This window comes from Alligator sinensis, unplaced genomic scaffold, assembly GCF_000455745.1.
Source record: "Alligator sinensis unplaced genomic scaffold, ASM45574v1 scaffold269_1, whole genome shotgun sequence".
Lineage (NCBI taxonomy): Eukaryota > Metazoa > Chordata > Crocodylia > Alligatoridae > Alligator > Alligator sinensis.
In genome coordinates, this window is record NW_005842048.1 from 349,715 (window position 1) to 363,162 (window position 13,448).

The following is a 13,448-nucleotide window of genomic DNA, read 5'->3' on the forward strand; positions in this document are numbered from 1 at the left end:
ACCTCTAAAGGAAACTTATAGATGGATGAGTCTGTAGCTTGTTTTCAGTGCCCATTCTATCTGCAAATACCAAACCTGTTGCTGTGACATAGATATTTCAAAAGGGGTTTTATATTATTCCCAAAAATTCACACCACAGGAACTTATCTTCATTTGTATATGAAATATTTGGATGGGTCAATAGATTACAAACTGAAAGAGAACAGAGAGCTTTAGAAAGTCAGCAGAGGTCTAAATACATTGCTCCAAACTTCTTAGTGCAAGATCTTGCTGCTGTACAAATCCCAATATGCTGCCTGCCCTGGGGAGTACACTAAAAGGCTGTGATTACATTGCTAATTAGGTTCATCTTTATGCCTTCCCTCAAGCTCACACTTACTGTACAGTGCTGGCAATGGTCTGTCTTAAATCCAGAAGCTCTGCTAAACTTCAAACCCCCAATTCAAGCTTGATTTCTTAGTCATGTCTTCCCTTCAGCATATTTGAAACTCACCCTGGCATGGCAGGCCACAAGCATAGTAAGTCCTCCATCAGAAATCCCACCATTCCCTGTCCCTGACTTGATTTCTGGACCTTCTAGAACCTACTTCTTCTCTCTGTTGCCTGTAATTGGAGCATGAGAACCAAATATTCTGCAGCCTAATTCCTAGATTAAAATGACTCTGCATGAAGAACAGGAAGCACTGCATGTTTGACTACTATAAGCCACAACGTAAGATATGGACGTTAAAGGGCAGTTTATGGGCTCAGGATGATCTTCAGAGTTAGCTGTACTGCTCCAAACTAAATGATAATAAATGGAGAAGGTGTGGTCTGGGACCTGATTCATCATCTCTTTGCAAGGGTGCGCCCTCAGAGAGTTGCTTGTGTAACTACTAAGGAGGATTAGAGCTGCACCCTGAAATAAATCTTGATAAAATGTGAAGTGCAAACAGCACCTGCCCTCCTTCAGGCTGAATCCTCCTTCCAGAACAAGAATCAGTATAGTTCAGAAAACAGTAATTTATGCTTCCATGAATTATCTTTTGGGCTACAGACAGACATTCAAAAAGCCTGAGCCCGAATTGATTTAATCTTTGCATGCCTGTTTGTAATTGCACAGACATCCCCTCTGGACTGACGAAATGCAGGCACATGTCTGCAGTGGCTCAGGCTAGAAGCCAGGGAGTGCTAGAGCAACCCTCCCTTCCCTTCTTCAGTGCTAAGTTGATGGGGGGGGATGTGGCAAGATGCTCTAATTAAAGAGCCCCCCCCCCCCCCCTTGCTGCTCCTCTGACGAGCTAGGGAGCCAGCAGGGAGTTGCACAGCATTTTCTGAAACAACAGGGATTTACACAGCATTTATCAGCCCATCAGCAAAACAAAAGCCTCTCTCATTATTTCAAGCTCCTCTTAAACAACTTTTTCCAAGGGAGGAACAGAGGGGCCAGCTGACCTGTTGATTAGTTCCAAAAAGCCTTAAGTGGACACTGTAATGTCTGCCTTACACAGACACCTGTCAGCATTAGCTAGCATATCACATGCTGGCTATGGTCCATACTGTGGGAGAGAGGAGGAAGGGATCCCTGCTTGAGCAGTGAGTGGTGAGGGGGAAATTGGGCCCGTTGTGCCTGCAAGTCTCTGCCGGAGCTCCAGCCAGGGAGCAGAGAGGTGGGGCCAGCTTTGCCCACCCAAGGCTACAAAGCATCTGGGATGCTGGAGGACTCTGGTTTAAGTTAAACTAGGAAGGGGCCTGGGACAGCCATTGCATAAACCGGTTTAACCCAAATAGTAGTATGGTAGTAGTATTGACTAGTAGTATCAGACTAGTCAAGTCTGATACTACATTCAACCAGGTTTATCTCAAACTAGTTTCAGCCATTTTCAAACTAGTTTATATGCACTAAATGTCTGTTCTGTTACAGTTTTAAACCAGTCTCTGATCACTTAAACTGGTTTATGTGTAATGTCTGTCCCTAGCCTTAGTGAATTGACACCATGGTATTAGGAGCTACAGGCCTGAGACTCTGACATGCAAAGTGGTCTCAGCTCTTCCATTGTTCCTGTCTGGTACCTAAATAAATCTCTGCTCACATCCTGAGGAATTAAGCCGAGAACAGAAGACATGGAGGTTATGCAGGAAGAGCAAAGGCAGCAATATTTAGGATCCCAGTATTCAAAGTTTGTTTTGATCTTGTGTTTTATTCCTAATGCTATGCAACAACCAGATTATCACTACTGCCAGAACATCTCCTAAAACAGGGAAAATGTGTAAAAACAAAAGCTAATAAGTACAATGAAAGGCACAAAAAGAAGACACCCAATGTGCACCACTAGTGTAAGACACATCACAAAAAGAAAACAAGCACAAAATTTGTGATAATGTGCTTATTTCAAATGTGTTTATTTTCCCCATGGCAGTTTTAGTTGAGTCATGCAGGAGTTGAAAGCATTAAACAATAGAACATATATATAGGATTAAAAGCAGTAGATGAGCTAAAAAAAGAGTTTGGAGTACTTATATGCACTTTCAGCTCTCAATCAAGTTATAATGCAGCCATGGAAAATGAAAGCCCTTTCTGCCTGGAGGCTTACAATGCTATCATTAGATGTAATGCCATTCAGACTAATGGTATTTCATAGGCATAAGTGAAATCAGGATCTAGCCCTTCCTTGTGTCCTGAAGGCTAGAATGAACAACTGTTTCCTTTTCATGGGCACTCTGCTGAGTGGCTAACCTTGATGTAGGCTGTTCTTGTATGTTCTATTTCAGGAAACCCCACTGTGGTCTATTTAAACTCCTAATTTATAGCAAGTACCTTATACTACAACAGGAAACAAACCTAGACCTTAAGAATAGCCTGAGAAAGAGGAAGAACTACCCTGTAAAGTTGCTAAGGGCCGGGGGGAGGAATAGGGAAAATGGTAAGGTCATATTAAGGAGAAAGGTTTGATTCAATTATATATTAATAATAACCATTTGAGACGCAGTGAAACCTCAAAGAACTACCAGATATGTTTCTATAACTGCAAGATGAGCACAGACCGCTCACACAGATGTGTACTGCAATGATCTAGCTGTCAGTGTCATAGATCTGGCAATTTTATTTTATTTTATTTTTTTAGAAAATGAAAGTACTATTCTGAATCACACTACTGGTCCCTCTCATGTTTTTAGTAGCAGCCAGTATTGGTTATTGAAAATACTGGATCTCTCTTAAATATGGCCTTTGACTGCTGGAGTTTTCAAAATGAAATAGTAGTATCCACTACATAGTTAAAAATGACATCTAGTACATCTAGGTGCTGACTGCTGTATGCTTGTTTGACTAGTTATAAGCTCATTTATGTGTTTATAGTTCTGAAAGCTGTTGGACTGATGTCTCTGAACAGGTACAAGGCAGAAAGCTGCAGTAATCAGCTGCCTTATACAGCCCAGAAATCCTAGATATCAGCAGTCTCTATGGCAGTTTCCCATTGTAGCCCATTCTTGCTCTTGTCCGAGTTTCTACTGAAACTACCAACAAAGGCTGCTTACACTGGTCGTTTCTTTGTGTGATCACTGCATGCAATAATCAACCCTCAGGGCACCTCTGCTAGCAACAACTGTCAGTTCCTACTGATCAACCTGGTGTTTGACCAGTAACCTACAAGTGAAATATACTTTTGATAATCTCCTGAGCTCCTTAGTGATTTTTAGCATTCCTGAACAGCTTAGAATTCAACTGCCTTTTATTGTTGATGTAAGGAATATTAAGCCTCATATTAAGAATAGACTATATGATAGAGATGTTTATAGGTATGTTTATTATAATGCTGTTTTCATTCATTTTATAAGGCCCTCAAGCCTTTGCGTGTAGTTACCTAGAATTTAAAATATATTTATTAGCATTACATCAAAAGTTGCAAGTTTTAGGATACTTTACCTGGGATAAGGGAGAAAACTACACTTTGATATTAATAAAAGAAAGTGTATGTGAAGTCTTTCATATGTAACTCACAACCACAGACCTGTTTGTCTATATCTTGTCTGCCTTCTGTATGTGGACCTGTAATTGAAGTTCTTTACATTATGGAGGTGTATTATTAGGAATGATCCTGAAATGCATGGGTTACCCCTGGCTTCAACAGAATTTGTGGGTTCTTCTGTACCTGTTAGGGTCAAGAATGAGGTACATTGATGAAGGGTGAGTATTAGAGCCATAGAGATCTGTAAAATGAATCAAAATTAGTGGTATTGTTTATTGAACCAAGGATATTTTTTTAAAATCTTCCTGTGTGAAACAGTGTGCAGTTCTCAATCTGTCTCTCTTTCTCTCTCTTGTTTTTTGCAGCAGTTAGAAAAATGGGAATTTAATAGTAGTAGCTAATGCAATATAACATATCACTTTAAACCCAATAGAAAAATCACTAACAAAAGATAAACATTCACTGAGCTGATTTATAGGGGCTTCTAATCAACCAGTATTTCTGAATGGGACCTTTACTTGAGTACAAAAAGGGAGTTTAATTAGAGTTACTATATTTCCAGTTCCAAAAAAGAGGACACCTATTGGGGCAGACACCTCACTGCCAACTCACAGCTCCTGAGCCCTGACAGTTTCCTGCTGCTGCTCCTCACTCCCAACCCTCAGACCCCTGGCTCTGCCAGTGCCCCTCAGGCCCAACCCACAGTTCCCTGCCCCCGTCTCCCAGGCCATGCTGGTGCCCCTGAATCATGACCCACAGCCCCTTGGCACTGCATGCGCACACCTGTGTCCTGACTCCCAAGCCACAGCACACCCCAGCCCTGCTGGAGTGGGGCCCCCAGCTGATCCCATCCTGAACAGGCTGGACCATGGCAACTCCGATTCATGTGGGTGGTGGCAGAGTAAGTGTGGCCCTGGAGCAGACAGGCAGGAGGGAAGAGAAGGGGAAGCCTGCCCCCTTCCGATGCTGGACTGGCAGACACCTTCTCCCCACGTCCCCTGCCCTCCCGTGCCATAGCCCTGGTGCCTGGACAGCTTCCCCCAGAACTGCCAGGCACCTTCCCCCCTCACACATCCATCCCCTCCACATGCCCCTGTCACCCACCCACCCAGACAGTCCCCAAGCCCTGGCCCTCCAACCCCTGCCCCCCATAGACCTACCTGCATGCAGCTGCTGAGGCTGCTCCCACCACCCTGCCTGGCTGCGTGCTGGCTATGTGTCGCATGCACACTCACATGTACCCCCTGCCTCTCAGATTCAAAGAAGTTTAGGGCTGGAAGAGACCTTGTGAGATCATTGGGTCCAGCCCTTGCTCTGGGAAGGAAAGACTGCTGGGGGCAAATAACCCCAGCAAGGTGTGTGTCTAGTCTCCTTTTGAAGATCTCCAGGGTGAGTGCCTGTACCAGCCCCACTGGGAGTCTGTTCCAGAGTTTGGTCACACAAACTGTGAAGAAGTTTTTCCTTATATCCAGTTTGAAACCTGCTTCTAGGAGTTTATGACTATTGCTCCTGGTTTTCCCCTGGGGCACTTTGGTGACTAGTTGTTCACCTAGCCCCTGATGGTCACCCCTAATATACTTTTAAGCTGCCACCAAATCCCGCCAAAGTCTTCTCTTTTCTAGGCTGAACAGTCCCATATCTGTCAGCCTTTCCTCATATGGCTTGCTTTTCAAGCCACTAATCATATGAGTGGTTCATCTCTGGTCTCTCTCAAGCTTCTCCACATCCTTCTTGAAGTGTGGTGCCCAGAACTGGATACAGTACTCCAGCTGCAGCCTCGCCAATGCTGAGTAGAGTGGGAGAATAACTTCTTTAGTTTTGCTTGAGATGCATCTGTTGATATATGCCAGAGTATTGTTTGCTCTGCTAACTGTAGCATCACACTAGTGGCTCATATTCATTTTATGGTCAAGTGTAACCCCCAGGTTCCTTTCAGTTGTGGTGCTAACTAGTGTAACACTATTGAGCCTGTAAATTTGTTGCAGATTTTTCCTTCCCAGATGAACAGCCTCTGGTTCTGGTCCACCCATCTAAGTAATCTGTCTAGGTCTGCCTGAATTGTTAGCCTACCCTGAGGCATGGCCATACTTCCCCACAGCTTAGTGCCAGTGGTGAACTTTGCCAGTGTGCTTTTCACCCCCATATCCATATCATTGATGAAGATGTTGAAAAGCACTGGCTCAAGTCCCGATCCCTGGGGGACCCTACTGGCTACCTTCTGCCCGGTTGACACAGATCTGTCTATTAGTACTCTCTGAGTCTGACCCCAGAACCAGCTTCCCACCCATCTGACCATTGAATTACCGAGCCCATAGTCCCCTAGTTTTACCTGGAGAGCCTCATGGAGAACCAAGTCAAAGGCCTTCCTAAAGTTCAAGTAAATGATGTTGACCTCATCTCCCTTATCCAGGTGGTGAGTAACCTGGTCGTAGGAGGAGAGGAGGTCAGTCAGACATGACCTACCAGCGACAAAACCATGCTGGCTGTCATTCAGAATTTTGCCTTCTACTAACTTATCACATATGGACTTCTTGAGAAATTTTTTGAGGATTTTTCCTGGGATTGAGGTCAGACTGATTAGCCTGTAGTTCCCTGGGTCCTTTCTTCTCCCTTTCTTGAAGATGGGCACAACATTGGCCCTCTTCTAGTCTTCTGGAACCTCTCCTGAGCACTATGAATTCTCAAAGAGGTTTGCCAGGGATGACTTCAGCTGCTATGAACTAGCTGCGATGACTTCAGCTAGTTTGTTCAGCACTCTTGGACGGAAGTAATCTGGTCCTGCTGACTTATAGCTATCCAGCCTCTCTAGCTGTTCTTCCACCAGCTCAACATTGATAGTTGGCAGGTGATCATCCCTACTGTGACTATTCTGTGTCATATTTGCATTTGCAAGCTATCACTCTTAGATTGGTGGAATACAGATGCAAAGTACTTGTTCAGGAGTTCAGTTTCAGTTTTCTCCTTCACATTTCCACTGGTTTTCTTCCTGTTACCTACATACCTATAAAAAAAACCTTCTTATTGTCTTTGATTTCAATTGCTAACCTAAATTTGGTCACCGCCTTTGCTTTTCTAATCTGCCCCCTACAGGTGTGGGCTAATCTTACGTAGTTCTCCTTGGGGCCTATTCCTAGCTTCCATAATTCGTAAGCCTCACTTTTATTTTTTCAGAAGATCTGTGACTTCTCTATTGAGCCAAGATGGCCTCCCAGCCCCTGTCACCTCCAGTCACCCTCCTGTGCTCCCACCAGTAGAGCAGAGCAAAATCCGGGACATTGATTCAAATTTTTAAAAAAACAAAACACCTGGACAGAGATTGGAGGCTCCAAAAAGAGAACATGTCCAGGAAAATCCAGAAGTATGGTAACCCTAGTTTAATATTAGGTCTAAAATGTTCATATCCAAGGTTTTAAGTCTATGTACAGACCTGACACTTAATGGACTTTAAGCATGCAGAAATTGCTTTACACCCATAACAAAACAGATATTCATGGCACATAAAGCACTTTAAAAATTGTGGATCCTGCTCTAAGTTAGGATGTGTTAGTACACATACTGGATGGATGTGTACCAAACAAAAGTGCACCTGTTAGAGTGCTTTGTTGAACGTTTGTGCCAGGTCCCATTGAGGGTTAACTTAGAGCTCAATCACTGCCACCCCAGGTGCTGTTGCACAGAGCTGCTCTATCCTTGGGCAAAACTCATTTGCTCTACCTGAGTACCAGGTTGTCCCACCCCCTCAGCTGTCACTGACCCGAGCCAGGGACAGCCTCTGATGCCAGCCCCACATGCAGCCTGGCCGGGGCAGTGGCAAGGGCGGTTTCTATCCCTGCAGCTGCCCTGGTTCCATGGTGCATCACAATCTGGCCAGGGGTTGCTATAGGGGAAGGAGTCCAGGGTCTTTCTCCTGGCAGCCAGTGCTGGAGTAGCCCCTCTCCCCAGCCCTACCTCATCCCCCCACCAGCTGGTGACTGTCAGCAGTGGCTGGGGGAGAGGGGGGAAGGGACCTCCCACTGCAAGGACCCCCCCCACACACACACAGCTTCCTGGCTTAGGGGTCGCTGGGTCAGGGGAGTTGGCCCAGATCTGCACAGCATGGGAACTCCCTTTCACCCATGGCCCAGTTCCTGGAGCATCAAAACATTGAGCTAGGCAGCTCTTGTAGCTGCTGACTGTTTCTGTCAAGAGGCTGGGGAGGAGGGAAAGGGACCCCCCCACACACACTGCAAGGACCCTCCCCCACAGCTTGCTAGTTGGGGTCTTTGAGGGAGCTGGGTTGGATCCGCATGGTGGGGGCTCCCTCCCTCTACAGTCCCAGTTCCTGGTGTGAGGAAACACCAGGCTGGGCTGCCTCTCCTGCAGCTGCTGGCTGCCACTGTCAAAAGGTTTGACTGGAGGGGGAAGGGAGACCACCCCACCATTGGGAGCTGTCCTGGCTCCCCCAAAGACCCCACCTAGAAAGCTGACTCCCTTTTCCCCTGCTGCTATCAGTCAGGTAAAATGTCCATTGAGTTTAGAGAAAGTAGAGTTAGGCCAATCCTGCATCCTTTTGAAAATCCCACCCATGATATTAAAACCAGAAATGGGTCTGTATCAAAATCAGAGATCCAGACTTCTCTGAGTTTTGGAGAGGTTCAGATCTAGATATGAAGTCTTCAGCTTTTCCCTCTCTGTTTTAAATCATTGCCCCAGAATCAAATTCTTCTAAATTATAGAAAAGCTCATGTCTTCTTTGCAGTAGTAGCCTCTCTTTAAAAATTAAAATCTCTTATTCTTAGTCATGAATTCAACAATTTCCCATCTCATCTTTAATAATTATTCCCCTTCCCTATATAAATAATTTGCAAATCCTGCTTGTATCGTATTTAAATGTTCTCCCCACATTTTCTCTAACAAATGACATCCATCTACATCCTAAGTAAAGCTGTTGCAGTTCCTCCTTGTCTGTCGTTGTCTTTCTTAAACTGATGCTCATTTTTTGTCTCATGCTCTCTTTCTTCTTTGTGGGGGACAATACATTGTGTTGAAGGAAACTGATATATCATTTGCTGCTACAGGCTTATATCTAATCTTTTGCCCTTTGACCAGTTGGTTGGAGTGCTCTGCCTTAGCTGCAAGTTTTAGTTTAAACCTTTGTTGCAAGAGCTTTCTATGATTCTGTTCAGGAGGCATTCATTTGAAGCAAAGATGTATGTTAGGTCACTTATTTCTGAATACCCTGGTCATGCACTTCTTCCATAGGTCATATGAGCAACATAAGCCTTCTCCCAGCCTGGCTTAGCTTGATGTAAGTAAAAGCCATGATAGTATATGCATAGTAAAATTATGGAAGTAGGATTGTGAGCCGTGAATAACACTGATGTGTCCTTTGAATGTAAGGAAATAGGTGTCAATTGGTTCAGCACAAAAATGTAACCAAATTGGGAAAACCTGTATTAGGTATATAATTTATGATCAAGTTGTATAAAATTGGACTTCCATGAGCTCAGCACTGAAAGAAGAACTACATCAATGAAGTCCCTGAAGGAGCAGTGAAGCCTAGCCAGAAGACCTGTCCTCCTTCATATCCAAGGCTATATAAGCAGTGTCCTTACTTATTGATGTAAAAAAGCCATTGCTATAGTGTATCCCAATAAAGCTTTTGATTAGTGACTGGAATAGTCTCAGTAGTCATTAGTCTTACTCTCAACCTAGAATTCACAACTAACACTTCTGAGTGAAGAGGACATGCAAAGTAAAAATAATTAGATTTTGAAGATAGTATTATTACTATTATTTTTCAAACTCCTTCTCTGGGATGGAGGCTCTGTAATCTTAAAAGAAGGCACAGCCCTTGTCCTCAAACACTTTATTGTCTAAATCTGAGATTGACAACATGGCAGAGGCCCATATAATTAGCAGTTCATAATGAAGGAATGCACATATATCTATGTAGGATTATTATTGAAAAGCTTCCAGGAAGAAGTATATTTTGAAGGTATGTGAAATAAAAGAGGATGGTTAGTTGGGTTGAAAGTTGGAGCGGGGAATTACGCTCACACTGCATAAAAATTAATTCACCCCTACTGTCATTTCTACCCCAAAATCTGAAAACTTCTTGATTTGTGTTCATCAATAATTAAGGGCCCATCAGCAATACTCAGAGGGAGCTTACATTGCAGTTTTGAGCAGCCTGTTAGTAATGTACAGTGGATAGATCCTCTTTTTCAAATCCCAGGGCACCAGGCCATGCAATGCTAGTATTGCATTTTCAATTAGCTACTGAGTGAATGCTTGGCATATGTAGAAGTGAACTGGTACACAATTAGCTTATTGTTCCTTTCAGCTTTGTGCTGAGAGGATCTGAAGGACTGGACACACACACACACACACACACACACACACACACACAAATTGTCAAGCCAGAGGCATTGCTGTGAATGTGGAATGAGGGAGCTGCTCAGCTCATACAGATTCACTTGCTAACTCAGGAATTACAGCTGTTATTAAGAAGCACTCACTGTGGCTTTAGGGAGTGCGCCAGGGGATAATAACAGAAACAACTCTCTTATTTCAGTCATTCTGGGCTCTTTTCTCTTCTGATTCTCCTTATTGTTATTATGGAGCCCAACAGTCCTAAAAAGATACAGTTTGCTGTGCCATTATTTCAGAGTCAAATAGATCCTGAAGCAGCTGAACAGGTAAGCAAGCCAGGTTTTTTTCTTTACCTAGAGAACAAGGTGTGGGTGATAACAGGTAATATTCCTCGTCTAAATATTTCTTGGTGTAAAATGAAATTAAATCCACTGATTTATGTGTGGTACAAACAAAGTAGAGGAGAGCAGGATTTGTCCTGTTGTTAAAATGCTTGTTTCTTATTTATGCAGGTTTTAAAAGTGTATCTTAGCTGTTGTATGTTGTTTTTAGAAAAGGTAAGCACACTTGATATGAGTACATCATCTCAAACTCTCTGTTTATGGAAAAATAGTTAAAATATATTGTTTAAGATATTCTGACATACATTTGGTAGTATGTACTTAATGGAAATATTGTATAGTCAGGTTAGAAGACAAGGCACTTGCCATTTACTTTGATACGGGAGCAAATCATTCGAATTCTGCATAATCATTTATTCAACTATTCCCACATTTATAAGACTTATTTGGCAGTCTACCCATTCCATTAAATGTGTGTATATGGATATATGCATGGGTTTATAAATTCACACATACACACATATAGATATAAATGCATTATCACAGCATATTTTGACCCATAAAATGTATGCAGGTAAAGCTCATATTAGACAGAAATGGTATTGACGTATATGTTTATATCTGTATATAAAGAGCAATGAGTATGGAATCTTAGATGACAGACATGGATAATATCTATTAGTTTGTCTAGTCCATCAGTGTATGACTGTTCCTTGTTGTACATTTACTAATATTTTGATACATCTAGTTTTAATGGTACCAAAGATGCAATAGAAATTTGACAATGTCATTATTGGTGATGGCAGTGAAACTGTTTGCATCTGCATTTGAGGAGACATTTTGTTTCCTTAGTCTTCTGATGTAATGTCTCCTAAGAGGAGGCGGTGTTTGCCAGAAAATGGTAAGTTGGAGCAAGCCATGAAATAAAGAAAGATAGGAGATGATAAAAGAAAAGGCATCCTTAGGCTTTCAACTGATCCATAGATTATTTCTTTTGGAATAAAGTATATTCATAATTTAGGGAATAATTCTGTAGTTAACTCAAGCAAGACCTGTTCTCCCACTGTTTCAAAACCAATGAGAGTTATCACCTTCAACAACTACAAGATCAGGCCTTCACAGAATAACTACAGACATAGAAGTATTATAAGCCATATTTTGCCTCTAGCTCTTTATTATCTATTTTTATTTTACAAGCTCCCTATCATTTATTTTAGACATTGGATGAAATTAAATAAGTTTTGCTGTCAACTACATTTGTACAAATCCGGAATAATTTCACTGAGATTGATTGAGCTACTTTCCGTTTACACAACTGAGAACAGAATTTGCTCTGATCAATCTAGAGATGTTGCTTTTAAACAATTAGAAAAGAACCAATATATTGCCACTGAAGTTGTGTCACAGAATGGTTTCTGGCTAAATAGTCTTAAGTACTGTTGAAGAAATGTCAGGAGCCTGGAAGCTATAATATAAAGAAAAGAAAGCTTTCGATTCAAATATGTCCATTACCAAAGGTTTATCCAATGCTGTATTAGTTAATTGTCCAACAGTCTTGTCAGACATTAATGCAATGTCCATTAATCAAAATCATGAAACCACTAGATCAGAATCATAGAATCATAGCGTACTCATAAAATTTAACTGAAAAGAGACACATACAAGTATTTATATAGACAGACACCTAGAATATGCAGTATTTACAGGATTTTATTTTGGAAGCATTTTAATATTGGCATTTTTAAATTGCTCTAAAATAAAGATGCTGACATGACTTTTTTAAATGTTCTTATAGTGACTGATAGCTTCCCTGTCCCCTCTCTTAGCTTTTCTTATAAGCTTCAGGTCAGCGGCACAATAGCAATTATTAGTGGTAAGTACAACAACCTCAGATGCCCCTGCTCATAAAACAACTCAATTTTTTCCAGAAATAAAGAACAAAGGTAAGCATTTAAAAAATAATTAAGTGTCTCAGGACCACAAGTCCCAATACCTTACAATATGACTTGTGCTCCTAAGTCCCTTAGGCGATTTTTTGAAAATCCCTCCTTAGGAAGCCATGATCTCCCAGTACACTGGGGCTAGTCTGATTGTGATCATTATTGTGCTATTAAAACTGTGCTCTGAATGCTGCTCTTTGTGTGTGTGCGTCTTTCACTTGCATGGTTTGATAGGGCCTTTGATGGACTTGTATTTTGTTCTGGATGTAGGGTAGCTAGTGTCCCTAATGACTCTGCTTGGGCCTATGTTTTTCACAGATCAGGAAAAGAAGGCCTACACCAGCATCACTGGTCATTATGAATGAGCCTGCACCCCCAGGTAAGAAGCAACGTGTCTTCTGAACTGCTGCACTCATATATAGGGGCAATATGTCTTTTGAAATATGATGTTACTAAATATGTACATTCAAGGAAAAGTTAAAAAAAGGTATCATTGAGTATAGAGCACTAAATTTTAGATTACGAATCTTCAGTCTGTTTATAGTAAATACAGTGACTCTATAAACATCTTGGCCCCATTGGTGTAAGTGCAAAATCCCATTGATACCAGTAGAGACAGGATTTCAGCATCCCATGAGTAAATCTCCCATGTTGCAGATGAAAGGAGGACTCCACTGAAAGAAGAATTTAGTTGCCCCAATATCCTGTGTTGCAGATGAAAAGAGGACTTAGTTGCCTTTGTGCTTTGGAGATGAGTGCAGCGATTTCCTCCACAAACCCTCTCCTTCATTGCTCAGATGTTGAGGGGAATCTTTAGAGCTGAATTAAGCTCATAGAGTTCTTGGTCTTCCAGTTCCTAGAGGGAT

The 13,448-nt window shown here is 42.1% G+C and overlaps 1 protein-coding gene across 2 annotated transcripts in view; it reads left to right on the forward strand.

Moving 5' to 3' along the window:
- The first annotated feature begins 10,374 nt into the window (after positions 1–10,374).
- Positions 10,375–13,448, forward strand: part of PPP1R1C (protein phosphatase 1 regulatory inhibitor subunit 1C) — a 94,187-nt gene continuing 91,113 nt past the window's right edge. For both annotated transcript variants that reach the window (XM_025203234.1, XM_006022852.1), the window contains exons 1-2: positions 10,375–10,627; positions 12,901–12,961. In XM_025203234.1, the coding sequence (XP_025059019.1) occupies positions 10,547–10,627; positions 12,901–12,961 (142 nt within the window). In that variant the 5' untranslated portion in view covers positions 10,375–10,546. The remainder of the gene's footprint in view (positions 10,628–12,900; positions 12,962–13,448) is intronic.